Source organism: Neolamprologus brichardi, chromosome 7, assembly GCF_056152115.1.
Source record: "Neolamprologus brichardi isolate AB-2024 chromosome 7, ASM5615211v1, whole genome shotgun sequence".
Lineage (NCBI taxonomy): Eukaryota > Metazoa > Chordata > Actinopteri > Cichliformes > Cichlidae > Neolamprologus > Neolamprologus brichardi.
In genome coordinates, this window is record NC_142110.1 from 51968510 (window position 1) to 51984784 (window position 16275).

The following is a 16275-nucleotide window of genomic DNA, read 5'->3' on the forward strand; positions in this document are numbered from 1 at the left end:
CCAGGCTGAATCGCTCGACAGTTTATGCTGAAATTTCATCTTCTGTCACCACAAGCACAGATGACAATGCTGGCAGGCGCGGGAAATCGGTGAGTGAGCGTGGCTTGTGTTGTGACTTTCATCCACAGCCCGAAAAAAAAAAAGGAGTGAGCAATCAAGACCGCAGCACATAGACAACCTGACCTGACAGCAAATTACTCAAAAGGCAACATGCTGTTCTCAGCAGTCACCCCTCCAGTTGCCTACCGTGTCCATTAGCTTGCAGCTCCTGTTGCGGCTGCCCTGGGTGTGTTGCTTTCAGGGCGCGGGCCTCCAGCTCTTTCAACTGCTGCACGAGCAGGGTCAGGTGTTGCAGCAAATCCCTGTTCTGCAGCAGCAGCTGGTGGACGCGGGCCTGAGCCTCGATACGAGCGGCGGTCTCTGCTGCCATCTGATCTTTCAGCAGCTGTACCTGGAGAGACAACAAAGGCCGAGGTGTGTTTTGTTTGAGTGGGAACATTTCTGACCTGAGCGTGCAAAATGGAAACATAAACAGTGTTCTTATACATCGCACACGGCATAAGCTCCAGAATTTTACGGAGACAAATTTAGATTTACGTTACTTTCTATATTTATAATAACTAGACTGCAATGGGAAGTGCTGACATTCTGGCTGTTTGGGTCTAAGACTGACTAAGTGGTTGGTGCAGAAGACTTACTGCATTCAGATGTTTTGTTATCATCATTTGTGTGTCTATATTTCAGCCCAGGCAGTGAGATATTAAGCTGCAATAACTGTCCTTCCATTACTGTGTCAGTTCTGCCCTCTAGTGGGACAACATTAATATGAGAAACACAGAGAAGCAGGTAATAAACTGTGGCTGTTTTCTCATTATGCAAATTCGGAGTGTGCTCTGGCATGAAGCAGAGAAAAGTCTACCTTATTTTTGTGCATTATCCATGTATGAAGAATTTTACATCTGAAATCGCAACAAAAATTGTTGCACTGACGTTTCTAAATAGGCCAAAGGAAGTTTAGTCATTTTTGCCATTAGGCAAATTCACAGCATGAGCCAGGATCAACCTAAAAAGTTTATGGCAATAGCAAAAATCATTTATTTTAATTCTGAGTAATGAAATGCCATCTTCAAAGTGCCACTAATAATCTGAAATCCTGCTGGTAGAAGACGATAATAAAAAACATAATAGAATTTTTTTTAAATGTTAGTTATTTATGAAGTGTGAATAGAGACATTTACCACTTAATATCTGACGTGCAGCTAAGTCCAGTTACAGTGAATCTCATCTTAAAGCTCTGAATCTGTATTTTTATTACATGTACAGCAGAGGATTAAAAAGTATTCTGTACTGTGGGCATAATGGCATTTTTGTGCGTGTGTCTAATGCTGTACACCCTGTAAGACTGTGTGCATATGATTCTTACCTGAGCAACAGCCACGTGTGTGTGCTGCTGCTGCTGCTGCAGCTGCTGCTGAAGAAGCTGCAGGTAGTGCTGTGATGCCAGCGGAGTAATAGAAGGAGAGCAAGGGCTTTTGGGAGTAATGCCTTGGGATGTCACAGTGAAGAGGGACCTTCGATTGAAGTCCTAACCCCAGAAAAACAACACAGAGAGAAAAAAACACACTTATTGATGAAAACAGGCAGGCTTGGGACGAAGGTATGAGGTTTGAGCCTTCAGAACCCACGGAGCTGCTAGCTGCATGTCCTAGCTGCATAACATGACCTATTTATAGAACTTGGACAGATTAATGCAATTACCATACTAGCGGGATTCAGACTTTCCTGTTCTGTCCCCAAGACCAAGATAGTCATCCACTGAGCTCCCGAGGGGCCCCTGCTGTAATGCCACTTCTATAAGCTATATGCTCATTACCATATGATCTTCTCGTTTCCTTCCATCCCGCCTCCATCTGTCCGGTAACACATTTTTAACGATTTTCCAGATTTCCTGGAGATATAGGGCATTCCTTAAGTAGCTTCTCACTTCCCCTCCTGCCTTGCACAGTAAGAAGGGCAGATAGGTTGTGGGTTTCTGCATCTGGGGTATTGGCAGTCATCAAGAAATGGAGGTTTTGTGTGTGTCTGTATGTGTGGTGATGGTTTCATGACAGAACATACATATAAAACATAAGATTTATATGTGTATAATTACACCACTTGTTATCACTAAAATGAAATGAAATGAAAAGAAAATGTAAAGGCCACATCTCACCACTAGAGGGCGGGCAGAACACTGTAATGTACTTTCAAGTTCAGGCAGATTTTTATGAGAGGCAGCTCACTGGCATTACATTAAAGATGATGTTTTAGCTCTAATGTATCAATGTATCTAATGTTGCTCTCACAGGTTCTGACACTGACACATAGCAAGTCTGCTTTACCACATTTTAACCAACTATGAGCGACAAACTATAGTGATCATAACTTTATGAACACACCATTTTGTTCATTTTACACAAGAGCTTTCCATTTTAGTCTCTAACATCCTTGCTATTTTGAAGCTGATGGGAATTAATAAAAACAATGTCACATGCTTCAAGCCACCACTGGGATAGGCTATGGCCGGCACCTTAGTAACCAGTAACCAACAAAATGTACAACAAAAAATTAATTTTGTTTACAGTCTGTTTTTTTGGCTAATTAAAATTTGAATCATCATAGTTAACATGGGACACGCTGTGCTACGCAAGTTAGCTAGCTAGAGCTAGAGTGCATCACCTTTGCTACTCTTTTGTTCAAAGACAAACATTTTAAATGTACATTATTAGCTTAAAAAAGTTATGAAAAAGCTTCCAACTGATGAAAATCAGTGTTTGTAGTTGTCTAACAAAATATACACTCAAAAAAGCAAGCTGATTTAACACTTCAGATGGTGTCAGGGGCATTTCTGTTCATTTCTTTCCCACCCTTGTGGTGAGTGTTATCATCCTGGCATTCAAATACAGCCAGTCGCTTTGTCATCTTTACTTTACATCTTTCCTGATATCCAAATCTCTCATTATTCTTTCCCTCATCTATTTTTTTACCAGCTGCTCACTCTCTCTTATTCCCTCCTTGCTTATCTTCATGGTGCAGATGTTGGTGAACCCCTCAATGGGATTACGGTGGCGTTTCTCAGAAAATCAAAGGGAACACGCTGGGTTTCTGGGATTAAGTGTCCCCCTTACCCAGCCAGCAAAAATATTCAGGTTCCTCGCTCCTATTGCACTCTCCCTCTTTTAGTAGCATGATAACAGCTGTGCCTGCCACACTTGGTCCTGGTGACAAATCCAAAAGGAAGACATCATAACACACCAAAGCCTTTGCATCTTTTCCTCCTATTGCTCTCAAAACCATAAAGAAAGATCATCATCAGCTTTTAATTTCACAGGGATTCAAGCTCTGCTACATGTTAAACACAATCTAACCAAAATCTATTATTTCCCACCTCATGCAAGAGTTATCAGGTTATTTTATGTCTCCAATAGGCTGCCAAATAGCATCTTTTATTAGTCATGAAGAGCTGCAGTCAGTGATGTGGTCAGGTACTGCAGTAGATGAGAAAGCACTATACTGTACTTACTTAGTTCAATGAGCCATTTGGCAGTGATATGCCTAGATTATAGTATCAAAACACCACCAGAGCCAAAGCAATGAATCAGAGTTGATGCCCTGCAGCTACAAAGGTAGAAGCCGTTTGATGCAAAAATGAAAGTCATCATTACAGTGTGAAAGCTCCTGCCTCACCCCTGCAGCCAGTGTCAGAAATAAAACAGGAGCTTCCACATGGAAAATGTGGTGGAAATATATACTCCCGTATAAAACACGGGCATTTATAGTACAAGTTTGTGAATGTGAAACTGCAGTGTAAGGGAATTCTGCATGTCAAGTTTAATAAAAATATTGGCATAGTTAAAGAGTTAGTACGCTTTCATAGAAGTGCTTGGGAAATAGTTCCTGTACTCTCCGTAAGTAAGACCTGGCTTGTGCTGCTTCTTTGTGTGATCTTTCAAAACAAACAGAGTTTTTGTTATAACTGAGATTGTGCTTATAAATGATGCCAATTAAGGCAGTTTGTTTTTTAGCTTGTTTCTCATTGTGGCATTAAATTGAAGGGAGAATTTTTAATCAGAGTACAGCATCAAGTCGGTTAATTTGTGGGATATGGATCAGGTGAGTTAGGGGGGTGTTGATCGGTTTCAGCTGCTTTGGTGTTAATGAAATTATCGACAGAGGGGGAACAATGGGACACAAAACAGAAATGGTTTTGTATTCAATTCAATTCAATTCAATTTTATTTATATAGCGCCAAATCACAACAGCAGTCGCCTCAAGGCGCTTTATATTGTTGACTGTTTTGTAGGTGGAGGCCATTGAAATGGTAGCATGAGTCTAACTCCTCCAGGATTCAACATCAATACGTGCCATTGCCAAAAGGTTTGCTGTCCTCCAGCACGGTCTCAATAGCAAGGAGGAGATTCCTGGAGACAGACAATTACTGTAGTAGAGCTGGACAGCGCTGTAGAAGGTCCTTAACCCATCAGCAGGACAGGTAACTGCTCCTTTGTGTAAGGAGTAACAGGATAAGAACTGCCAGAGCTACAAAATGACAACCAGCATGAACGTCTCTGACCAAACAATCAGAAATAGTATTCACGAGGGTGACCTGAGGGCCTGTCATCCTCTAGTGGGCGCTGTGTTCACTGCCTGACACCATGGAGCCCGACTGGCAGTTGTCATGAAATATCAGAATTGGAGCTAAAACTAGTGCCCTGTGCTTTTCATAGATGGCAGCAGGTTCACCCAGAGTACATGTGACAAACATGAAAGGGTCTGGATAAGCCATGGAGAACGTTATGTTATCTGCCTGACTGGTTTGGTGGTGGGTCAGTGATGATCTGAGGAGGCATATCCATGGAGGGATGCATACACCGCTACAGACTAAGTAACGGCACCCTGACTGTCATTAGGTATTGGGATAAAATCCTTGTATCCATCATGAGACCCTGTGTTGGTTACCATAACTTCTGTAAGAAGTAAGACTGTAAGACTGACGGCTTTTCAGAAAGGGAAATATATCATAAAATAAAAACCTGTGTATTAGGTGAAATATCCTGTGCTTCATGAATAATAAAACAACATGTTTCTGTATGTACATGTACCTGATATGTCAAACCTGTTCCAGCTTTGTCTTACAGTATCTTACCATGATGGTCTGTCCAGGCTTGACGACGTTGAGTTCAGCCAAGCTCTGGAGAATTTCGCTCACTGCCTTCTCACACAGAGAGCTGCCAGCTGCAGGATCTTCTCCTCCTCGTCGTCCCTCATGTTTGCTGTCCTGCTCATCTTCCCCTCGCTCTGCCCCCGTCAGTGTGCGACCTGTAGAGGAATACACAAAAATGGATCATCTCCACATCTTGTACATGTTAGACGTTCTCTCACATGTCCAACTTAAAGAGTAATTTACTGAACAAGCGCCCATCAAACAAACACGGCCCTAATTTATATAACTCTATAATAATGCTATTTCAAGCACACACATACCCGCCCGTCATGATTAGCTCTCTGATGTCAGATAACATTTCAGTCACTTTGAAAATTACCCTCATTACATGCAACACTGGCAATCACCCAGTTTTTTTCTCTCCAGTAACCTGAAAGCTGTAATCATGGGAATATTTCCCACTGCTTCCCCCATCCTACCTGCACAAACTGTACTCAGCACGAGGCCTTGGAAAACACTCAAACACTACATATTATCTTAATGTTGTTCCTTAGATTCATTTACATCCCGGTGTAACCAGTCCCGTGCCTGTTACCATTCAATCACTGTTCTAAATGAATCGGATGGTGAGGTTTGACAGTTCAATTTATGCCATGAAAAAGCATGTAATCAGACTGAAGAAAGGCAAATTCAAACCTAAGTGACCAATGTGGCTGATAAATACTCACTTTTCCAGTGTTCATCAAATTTAACGTGGGATGGTTTCTTTTCTTATTTTTAAGCTTGCCTTTAAAAAAAATCTATGTTCTTTAAAGTCCTTAAAAACATACACTGTAGTCCACAATGTACACAAACAGACATGTGTCCAGAAAATCCTAAGCACCAATACTGATTATGCTGGATATCTCCTGACTTTTCCTTTAGTATTATTTTTCATGTCACCCAGCTTTGGTTTATGACCAGAAACTTGCCAGACTGATGACTTTCCCGACCTTCCTCTACTTTTATGTATATATCAACATCTCCATCTTAATCAAGTGTAACCTTAGGTAAAACAGTAATATTATTTTCAGTTTTCTCTTGATATTTTTATGGAAATTTTGCACCAACTGTATATTATAGCATTTAGATCAGATGCAATAGGGCAAGCGCGGGGTACACCCTGGACAGGTCGCCAATCTGGTGCAGGGCTAACACAGAGAGAGAGAGACAACTATTAGTACTCACCTGTAGCCCTATGGGCAATTTAGAATCATCAATTAACCTAACCCCACTAACTGCATGTCTTGGGAGGAAGCCGGAGTGCTCTGAGATAACCCAAACACGGAGTGTCCATGGCCATTTGAGCCCAGGAACATCTTGCTGTGAGGTAACAGTGCTGCTCCATTTTAATGTCATATTTATTATAATAAATAAATAAACGTGTAGATAGTAAGCTGAATTAGAACTGACAAAATTGTGGATCACAAAAATGAGTAAATCTCATCATGTTGTCCTCACCGTGGTTGCTGGGCTCCTCTGTTGACTTGTCACTTTCTCCGTCAGCCTGCCCGTCAGCGTCCTGCTCGGCGTGCTGCAGGCTGAGCTTGTGGCACACCTCAAACGCCTGACCTACTGTTCGCACGATACGCATGGCCTGTGTCTGCCACAGAAAAGAGGAACATTGTGATAGAAATCAATTCTTAGAGCAGAAGTACAGCACAATAAGTCAGCTACACTGATCAGCCTAATACGAGTTTTAAATATGAACTATTAGTAATTTTGACACTTTATGAATTGGACAAAAACAAAATCCCCTTTGTGGCACAATTTGACTGATGTAAAAACAAGAGCAGCAGTAACTTGCAAAAAACTGCGGACATATAAAAAGAAGGAAAGGTAAAGAGATCCTCGTCTCAAATATGCAGCTGTAATCTTTGTCCTTGAGTGCATCTGTTCTGTATTCACAGCATGCTGTGGATCTGGTAAGCCACCGAATATTAAATAAGCCACTACAAATTGAATCTTAAATCAAATTTAAAACCAAATATCGAATAACAGAGCTGATATCATCAGAATGAAATATTCTTGAATGAAACAGCAAAGTGAAAATCACAGAATACTAAACTACCAGACCTGATGTCTTCTGCACAGTGTTTTCTTTCTTCTGCTTCTAAAGGCGGCTATGCCCCTGTAACCAACTCTGCTGGCCCTAACTTCAAATGGCTGTAACTATCATAGTGGACATAGCGGAGATCCATAATAAGCTTTTCATGAGTCTGGTTAGAAGGCGTGTGAGCTAGTCAAACTGTACCTTCTTCTTTGACTTGAAGACGTTGCATCTGAAGGAATTACTGGAGCCATCTCTTGCAATGTAGCTGAAGATCTTTAAGTCCTGGGAGTCATGTGATACGTAGAAAATCCTGAAAATACAACAGTTGATTTAAAAAAACTCTCTCTTGCCTTTTAATATTAGGCATTTGTATCTAATAGCAAATAAATGAGTAGAGCCCCACTGATTTAGCAGCACCAGGATATTTGCCTTTTGCTTATCTGCAAATGATTCAGTATTGGCGTTTATAATGGCTGAAAAATAGACAGGAGAAACACCGTTCAACTACTTTGTCTGTGTTGATGTTGCATAGTTTGTCCACCGGAGGGCACTTTGCAACTTCCCCACTGGCGACGTGTGTTTGGAGTGTCACAAAAAATCAGCAGAGCCAGGCAGAGCATAAATAAGTTAATAAATTAATTCATAAATAACAACTGAAAGGGACTTTTTTTTCTAAAAGAAAAAAATATTAGTGGCTTTAACGTGATCGCAGAACATCGGCTTTGTTATTGGTCTTAAAATCCTATATCATGATGGTGTGGAGCCATTAATCAAGCACAAATAATTCACCTTATTCAGAATCAAGTAAAAGAGCAATACTGTGCTCTACGTGCTTTTTCAAAGACACCTGCTACTGTACTACACTACTGTGGCTTATACTGTACAGACATTATGTCATGGTTGATACTACACTACTGCCAGTGCAGTAAACTGGCACAGGTCAATGTTTCATCTGTTTCTAGCTCCTCTACTGTCAAATGTCTCCACTGGGAAGCAGGCAAACAAATTATAACGACCTACTGCTCAAAAAGCACACTTACACACACAGAAAGGATAATTACATTGAACATCACTAAGACCCTTGGTGAGGTGTGGTTCTACCAAATGAGATCCTCCCACAGATTTATCCATAATTTACATCAACTTGCACACAAATCTTTGACCTTACTCCTACTAGCATCTGATATGCAGTACAATTTTGACACGTTAGAGTTAAATCGCTTGGGAGCAGGTGACATCTTCACCTTGTCAACTGGTGACTGTTTGACAAAAAAAAAATTAAACAATGACAGAAACATGCTTCGCTAACTACAGTGCATGCATAAGCTGTCCCCTATGTATTATGAATGTAGCCTCGTTTTCCATATATAGCCACCCATTATGTATAGCAACGTACACGTGAGGACATGTCAAGCATGCAAAAGCTACATCCACTGGGCCCGCAGTAAAGGACAAAATATCCACTTAGAGGGGTACACTGTATAACCTGTAGTCTACTCAAAGCAATTACTTTGGGTAAAGCATACATCAAGATGCAGAGAGCAAAGAACAGACTGTGCTGAATATCAGACAGCTTTATCTTCTGAGTATATAACTGAAAAAGGGAAGATGAGATTTTATGGCTTGTTTATATATGAAGATATGAACTTGTTTCGAGAGGTGCACTGACCTGTATATTGGATCGTGCATGATCAGCATTTTGCTCTCATCCCATGTCCATTCCTTTCTCTGTGAATGAAAATAAAGAGCTTATATCTCAGTTCTAATATTCTCGTGGAGGTGGTTCATTTCTGAATCCAGGAGAAAACGGTCATTTTGGATTCTGGTAGCTTGCCTTCTGTTTCTTCCTTAGCATCACCTTGACCCCGTCCACAGACACCACGATGCTGACCTTTTTCTTCTTGATGTTCTTGGCCTTGAATTCGTACTGGGAAAGTAAATGAAAAAAAAGTAGATCGGAATATTAATCATGCATACATAAAGAGCATCTTATCTTTTCTGCAGGATAGAAATGTGACTGCTGCAGTAGTGGAGCTTTAACTAAGTAAGAATTAGACTGCACAATAGTGAATGATCATAGAAAATAAGTCTTTTATAGCAATTTCCTAATTCCATCTGTTTGCTTGGAGATGATTATCTGAAGACACGTGCAGGATGAAATCAGATACCTTTGCAAAAATGCTTAGAAACTACATTCACCAGTCACTTTTTACGTACACCTGTTCAGCTGCTCATTAATGCATCTACCGAATCAGTCAATCACGTGCTCAAACCCAACACTGAACGTGATTAGAGGGATTTTGGTTGCTGTAATTCACTTAAAATTCACTCTGACATTGTGTTTCATACTTGTTATACAGTCGCATCGCAGACATATACCAACAACTCCAGTTCTTCACTGCAGTGAGAGATGTCTTGCTTTGGCAGGGTGGCAGCATTAAGAGAACAATCTATCAGCATTAAAACAAAATCGGCAGTGCACTTTAATTTATCAGCATTTTTAATGGCTAGGCAGTTTGCAATAAGAATTCTGATCAAGTCTGATAAACATTTGCAGCCAAGAAAAAAAAAAAACTTCACCAAAGCTCTCAGAGACAGACGAAACAGCCCCTCAGCTGCAATGCAAGTCGAGTACATCGAGTATCGTGTTATAAAGGCTGTGGCCTTGCAGAGCTGAACCACATCTCTTCTTGGAACACAAACTATCCTACTAAATTAAACAACATTTAAGTACAAGGCCTTGGGTATGGGCTTGTCTTCATTCTGTTAGCTGAGAAGTACACAACAGCTGTGTCTGCACAGAGTGACTAACACATTTCCACCTCATCAGCTGGCCAGGCACTCTGCCGAGGAAGTTAGCAAGTCTGGCCTGTCGACTCAGATCAGTTATAAATAAGAAGCAACTCTTGTGAGCTACCAGCTATAATGGCTTACAGTGAGGCCGCAGGAAACATCCATCTTTCATGTCCCAAAATGCCTATATTTTGTGGACTATATTTGGTAACATATGCCTGCAATATGAGATGAAATTCAGTTGCAGAGGGGAAATGTTGAGACCTTACTATCTAGAACAGGGGTCGGCAATTCCAGGCCTCGAGGGCCGGTGTCCTGCAGGTTTTAGATCTCACCTTGGGTCAACACACCTGAATCACATGATTAGTTCGTTACCAGGCCTCTGGAGAACTTCAGGACATGTTGAGGAGCTAATTTAGCCATTTAAATCAGCTGTGTTGGTTCAAGGACACATCTAAAACCTGCAGGGACACCGGCCCTTCGAGGCCTGGAGTTGCCCACCCCTGATCTAGAACATGATTGTGATTAGCATAGAAAACTCAACTCAGCTCAACTTAAACAACTTCCACAGCTCCCCTTCCTCCATCTTAATATAAAAAAAGCCTTCAGCATCATTGAAGTTGCTTATCTAGTTGTACCAAAACCAAAGTACAAAAAATAAACACTTTTGTGGTACCAATTGTTTGGTACTACCTCAATACCCAATTCAGTAAGGCTAAAAAATAATCCTGTGTACTTAAACTTTATTAAAATGTAATCGACAATATTAAAAGATCATTTTAAAGTGCTGACATGGTTTGTTATTGACTGTAAAATAAAGTAAAGTAAAATAAAGTATGTAAAATATTAGCATTCTAGTTTGTTAGCGGGACACAGATTCAAAATGTTAGCTTGATTGGTGAGTAGCCTACTAAAGACTACAAGCTATAACATTAGTTCCATTACATTAGTTTAAGAACTTTATTTAACATCAGTCACTGTAAACATTTTAGCCTGTGGTAAAAAGTTCATTTCACAACAGCAATGCCAGCATTCTCAAAACAAAATATAATGTTTATACGAGGAAAGCAGTGCAAAGTACCTCATTACCTGACTTTCTGAACAATGAGTCAGGACAACGCTATTGCAAAAAAAAAAAAAAAAAATTAATTACAACAATGGAAATAAACATTTAATTGTGGAAAATTGGAAAGATGCGCATGATGTCTCACTGAAATGAAAAACGCACTAAAAAACCAGAATGCACAGAACAGATTAAGTGGCTTTAGAATGTGGACTCTCTTTTCTTTCTTCTGTATATCTGTAAAACTGATGAAAGGTTTAGATTTGGAAAACTCTGTCCCAATGTTTTCATTAGATTTAATATAATTATAACATAGTGGCAAACACTCAGGTATCCAAATGCAGTCAGATTCATATATTTTCTTCTAAATCTCAGCAAAAAATTTGTCTGACAAAAGTAAATTTTCTATATTATATCGCAAATGTGATTATACTTCAGTTTGTTGAATGAGTAAAAAGAATGGAAGAGAAGAGAATATAAGATGTTGGCATGCAAAATAAATGTGAATAAAAGTATAGAGACAAAGAAGGGTAAGAAGCCTATAAATTGCAAGAGAGAACATAGGAGGAGAGGCGAGCAGATACAAAGAGACAACCGGAAAGGAGGTTAAGAGACAACCGTTGTTACGTAAGGACCCCCCGGAAATTGTGACCTTTTAATTCAGCTATACAATGGCAGTAAATAGCAATTAGCTGAGCATTATGAATTCAAGACCTACCAGATATGATTCTGAGTCACATCTGTGTTGTATTTTAACTTTATATATATTTACACTCTGAATGTCTCCAAAGACAGAGTAAATAACTGTTGTGACTCGATGAAGTCATTTTTGTCACCCGTTTCCATGTTTATGTACCGTCGTTCGTGATAATTTTCTGCTTGTGTCTATTTGCCCTGCTCTCTCAGCCCTGGATCCATGGTGATTAAAGTTTCAGTCTCTAATTATACAGAAAGGAGTCCTGAGAGAGCTGATTAAACAGAGAATAGGTCTTTAAAGTGGAAGAGGACAGAGAAATGCACTGCAGAAACAGAAAGAAATTCTAGTCAGGATTCAAAAAAAGAGTACCGTCACAGCCATAGCAGTGCTTTCAGCTAAATACTAGAATAGAATAGAAATATTCTTTATTGTCCCTCATTGGGGAAATTCACTTTCACGTTCCAGCAACAAAGTGACAGGCAGATGGAGCATGCAAGGAATAATAGACTCTACAGGGCAAATTCACCACATGAGAAAAAAAAAACTAGCATGCATTCTTGGTGTTTACAGTCATATTTTGGCATCACAAAGCTAGTGTTTGGTCATAAACCAGAATTTAAATCATTTCTTTATTTTTTGAGAACCACGCTGTGTAAAAAATCACTATCAGCAAGATAGTATACATTCAGACTACACTATACAACTACTATGACAATGATTTAAGCAATTTAGCTTACAAGCTAAAAGTAAGTCCTGAAAGTAACAGAATTAACTTCTGAAAGATTTTTGGGGCTCCAAGACCAAACAGATTATCTGCAACAGATTTCTAATGTAAGACTGAGGAATACAAAAAACCAGAGACCAAAAAAAAGAGCACTGTCACAGTCATAGTGGTGCTTTGAGCTAAATACTAGCATGCAGCAAACTAGCATCACAGTCATACTTTAGCATCATGAGGCTAGTGTCTGGTCATAAACCAGAAATTAAAACCTAAACAACACAACTGCTATGACAATGATTAAAATACTCTAGCTTGCGAGCTATTAGGTATTATTAACTGTGACACTCTTCCAAGTATTTTTTGTCCTGCCTTCCTCCACTCACCCCCAACCTGTCATGATAGCAGCCTATATAAATACTATATAAATAAAATTGAATTGAACTGAAAATTGAATTACCTAAGTACTAACACTAACAAAACTAACTTTGGGGTTTTGGGAGTTCCAAAGCCTAACAAAAATCTGCAATACAAAATAGAACAAAAATATCCTCCATACATTGATCTACACTGTGAGGTCTAATAAATACCAAAACAGGAGACACGAAACTACCTTTATATTGTACTTGCACAAGGATGTGAGAACACTCACACAACTCATTTATAATTCATAGTTTATGCCAGCATTATGCTGAAGCAAAGTGGGATTTTGCAACTTCATCCAAAGTATGAAATTTTTATATTTTCTTTGCTTAAGTGCAAAGTGTTTTGAAATATTAAGGCTTTTTAATGCACTTGCATTGTTATGGTTTTCCCGGTATTGACATCAGAACAAACAATTAAAAGCTCATGACACAAGATGCACGAAGCCGTATGTCAGCTCTGAAAACCCTAAGGATATTCCAGAGAAGAGCTTAGTTCACTTTAGCGCGCTGCTACGGATGCTGAAACTTTCTGAATTAGGGTAGAGAAATTTAGGTAACCAGATTTACAGGCTCACGTGAGAGGAATAAGACCTGAAATGCAATGAAAGGTGCATGACTAATGAAGACTGAACAGACATGCAAAGGCACATGAGCTAAAAATCTCCCTTCAAAGACTCAGGTTTTAACCATAAAACTTTAGTTGCAATGCTGACAGTGAGTGTTGCAGTACTACAGCAATGTAAAAGCTCAAGGCGAACATACTGAGAGCATTTACTTCAGACCGTTCTCAGCCTGGATGTGAGCATTTAAGCCTTCAGACTCATCAGTCTTTCCAGACAGCGTAACAAATTCCAGTCAGCGTTTCCTCTCTGCAATCTATTATGAAAGTGTCAGACAGAATAGTGATGGAAGTTGCTATGTGCACAAAACGAGGAAGGGAAAACTCACTCTCAGTAGAACATTTCACTGTTATATTTTGTTTTGAGCTAGCTATTTTACAACAGAGAAACACAGAGGAAGATTAAACCAAAGGAGAGAGATCAATCACTTTTTATTAGGAAAGTATAAGAAGGCAAGACAAAAAAAAAGGTTACAGAGCATTTTCAATTTGTGAGTAATTAAATATTTAATAGCTTCAAGGCAATGAGAGCCGCAGCCAGATCAGATACTTGAGATTGTTTATCTGACAAACTGCAATGCCCTCAGAATGATACTAAAACTTTGGAAAATAGCTTTAATCTTTAAGACTGATCTATTCATGTGCTTTTAAGGCCTGCAATGTTAGTACACGACTTTGTCCCAGACTGAAATATCTCAGTAGCTAGTGGATGGATTACAGCAGTTTTGACATTCATGTCCAGAAGACAAATCCTGTTACCTTTCCTAATTTTCCCTCGAGCGTCACTGTGACACTACATTTTATCACTGAAACGTCTGCAAGACTTTGACTAGCTATTCTTTAACTGTCCAGGCCAATCAGCTGCACCTTTAGTTCAGTGTTAATGAGCAAATGTTACCATGCTACATGCTAAAAATCTCCATTAAACCATTAGATTACCTTAAATACAGATATCAGAAACATTATAATATTATAGACCCTGCTACCTAAATTAACCCTGTATGGTGATCATGGGATAGATAGTGTTTGTATACAAGTAACGCCCATTTTCACCCTGAATGTGATCAGTAATCTTTCTATTCTTAGTATTCTTACTGTACATATATAAAGACTAAAAAGAGACAAAGATGTGACTGATATCCCTTTTTTCTTGAGAGTCTGCAGAGCAAAGGACAGAGCTCCCAGTCATTATGTGGAAGTAATTACACTGCAGATACTGTAAATAAACCTCCGGGTCCCAAATGGTACCTGCCAGCAACCTCTAAATGAAAGGCCACCGAGTCCTACAGTTAACATTACTCGATTCATGTTTCAAATTCTGGCTTCTGAGAAAATTAAAAGGAGAGTTTGGAAAAGGACATTTTTCCCCCTCCTGCTTGATGTTAATGGACAATTTAAGAATGAATAAATGAGGAGGGTTTTAGGTTGGGCAAACAAAAATCATGGAATGAGAAGGGCGCACCCCCGACTCCCACTCACAACCCCTCCCCGCTTTCAGCAATCCTGAAAAGCAGTGGAATGCGAGGTGCATTGTGGGTCACTCATGCTCCCCGTTGTACCATTGAATCCATACAGGAATCCACAATAGGCCCTATAGATCGCAACCTAGCAACGGCTTCATTATAATTCCCCAGATTTGGGGAGTTCCAAGGAATTTCACTGCTTTTTTTCCTGGATTCAGGGTACAATGAGATGACTGTTGGGAGCAGAACTGAGGCAGGAAGACAGACTAGCTTCCCCAACAGCTGAACATTTAACATGAAAATAAAGATTTTTTTTTGGAAGAGGGGTGGGAAATCAAATTACTGGGAAAAAAATCAAAATTCAATTAAAAATGAAGAAAATGTACTTTGCCACATGAGTTGAACAGAAAGTGGAGCTTAAATCGCTGCTGCCGGTCACTCCTGAGGCCAGACAGGGAGGACAGAGTGACTCTCACGATAGCAGAGATGCCCAGACCTCCTGGCACGTCTCATCGTTAGTCAGCAGAAATGTGTGTGTCGGTGCAATTACCCCGGAAAACGACCTTGGCCTAGATCAGAAATAGAGGGGTGTTTTATTTTTCTTTACCCTGGCGACGTTACATATCTCTCTCTCTATATATATATATAGAGATATATATGTGTGTTTGGAAAAATTGAGGGGACAAAATGAAGAGAAATAACGCGTGTGCTGACTGCTCTCTACTGTGTGATGATATTACTCCTGTTTGCAGCCCCCAGTGAGCAGCAGCAGTCTTTTCTCAAGAGAGAGCGGGTGTTAGCAGAAAACAGAATACTTAACGGCCTGCTCAATAGGGGCTCCTCCATGACAGCGGGCTTACGCGCAAGACGGGAGGCTGTTAAATAACTGCAGCTTTTTTTCTTCAGTAGAACATGGCACAGTGTTGATTGAAGGGCTTTGTTTACGCTGCTTCACCGTCATTTACTCTTCTTTAACCTGACCTCAGCATGTTTATTTTGGGACTTTAGTGACAATCTTCTACCAGGAATACAGGCTTCACCATCTGGTCCCGACTCTCCACCAGCTCCATCTGGGACCTCCAGCTGTTACTTTTCTAGATAAATGGCTTTCATTACTTACACTGCAGGTCTGTTTACAGTGACTGACAGACAGAATTGACCATCACAGCTCGTGCTCGTGCATCTGTGCAGGGGGGAGAGGA

At 40.0% G+C, this 16275-nt stretch overlaps 1 protein-coding gene across 1 annotated transcript in view; it reads right to left on the reverse strand.

Moving 5' to 3' along the window:
* si:dkey-34e4.1 (carboxyl-terminal PDZ ligand of neuronal nitric oxide synthase protein) overlaps nt 1-16275 on the reverse strand; it is a 52819-nt gene that overhangs the window by 15358 nt on the left and 21186 nt on the right. The window contains exons 3-9 of the mRNA XM_006796800.2: nt 9130-9222; nt 8965-9023; nt 7497-7605; nt 6704-6845; nt 5186-5358; nt 1424-1585; nt 247-451 (exon numbers count right to left, since the gene is read on the reverse strand). Of these exons, the coding sequence (XP_006796863.2) occupies nt 247-451; nt 1424-1585; nt 5186-5358; nt 6704-6845; nt 7497-7605; nt 8965-9023; nt 9130-9222 (943 nt within the window). The remainder of the gene's footprint in view (nt 1-246; nt 452-1423; nt 1586-5185; nt 5359-6703; nt 6846-7496; nt 7606-8964; nt 9024-9129; nt 9223-16275) is intronic.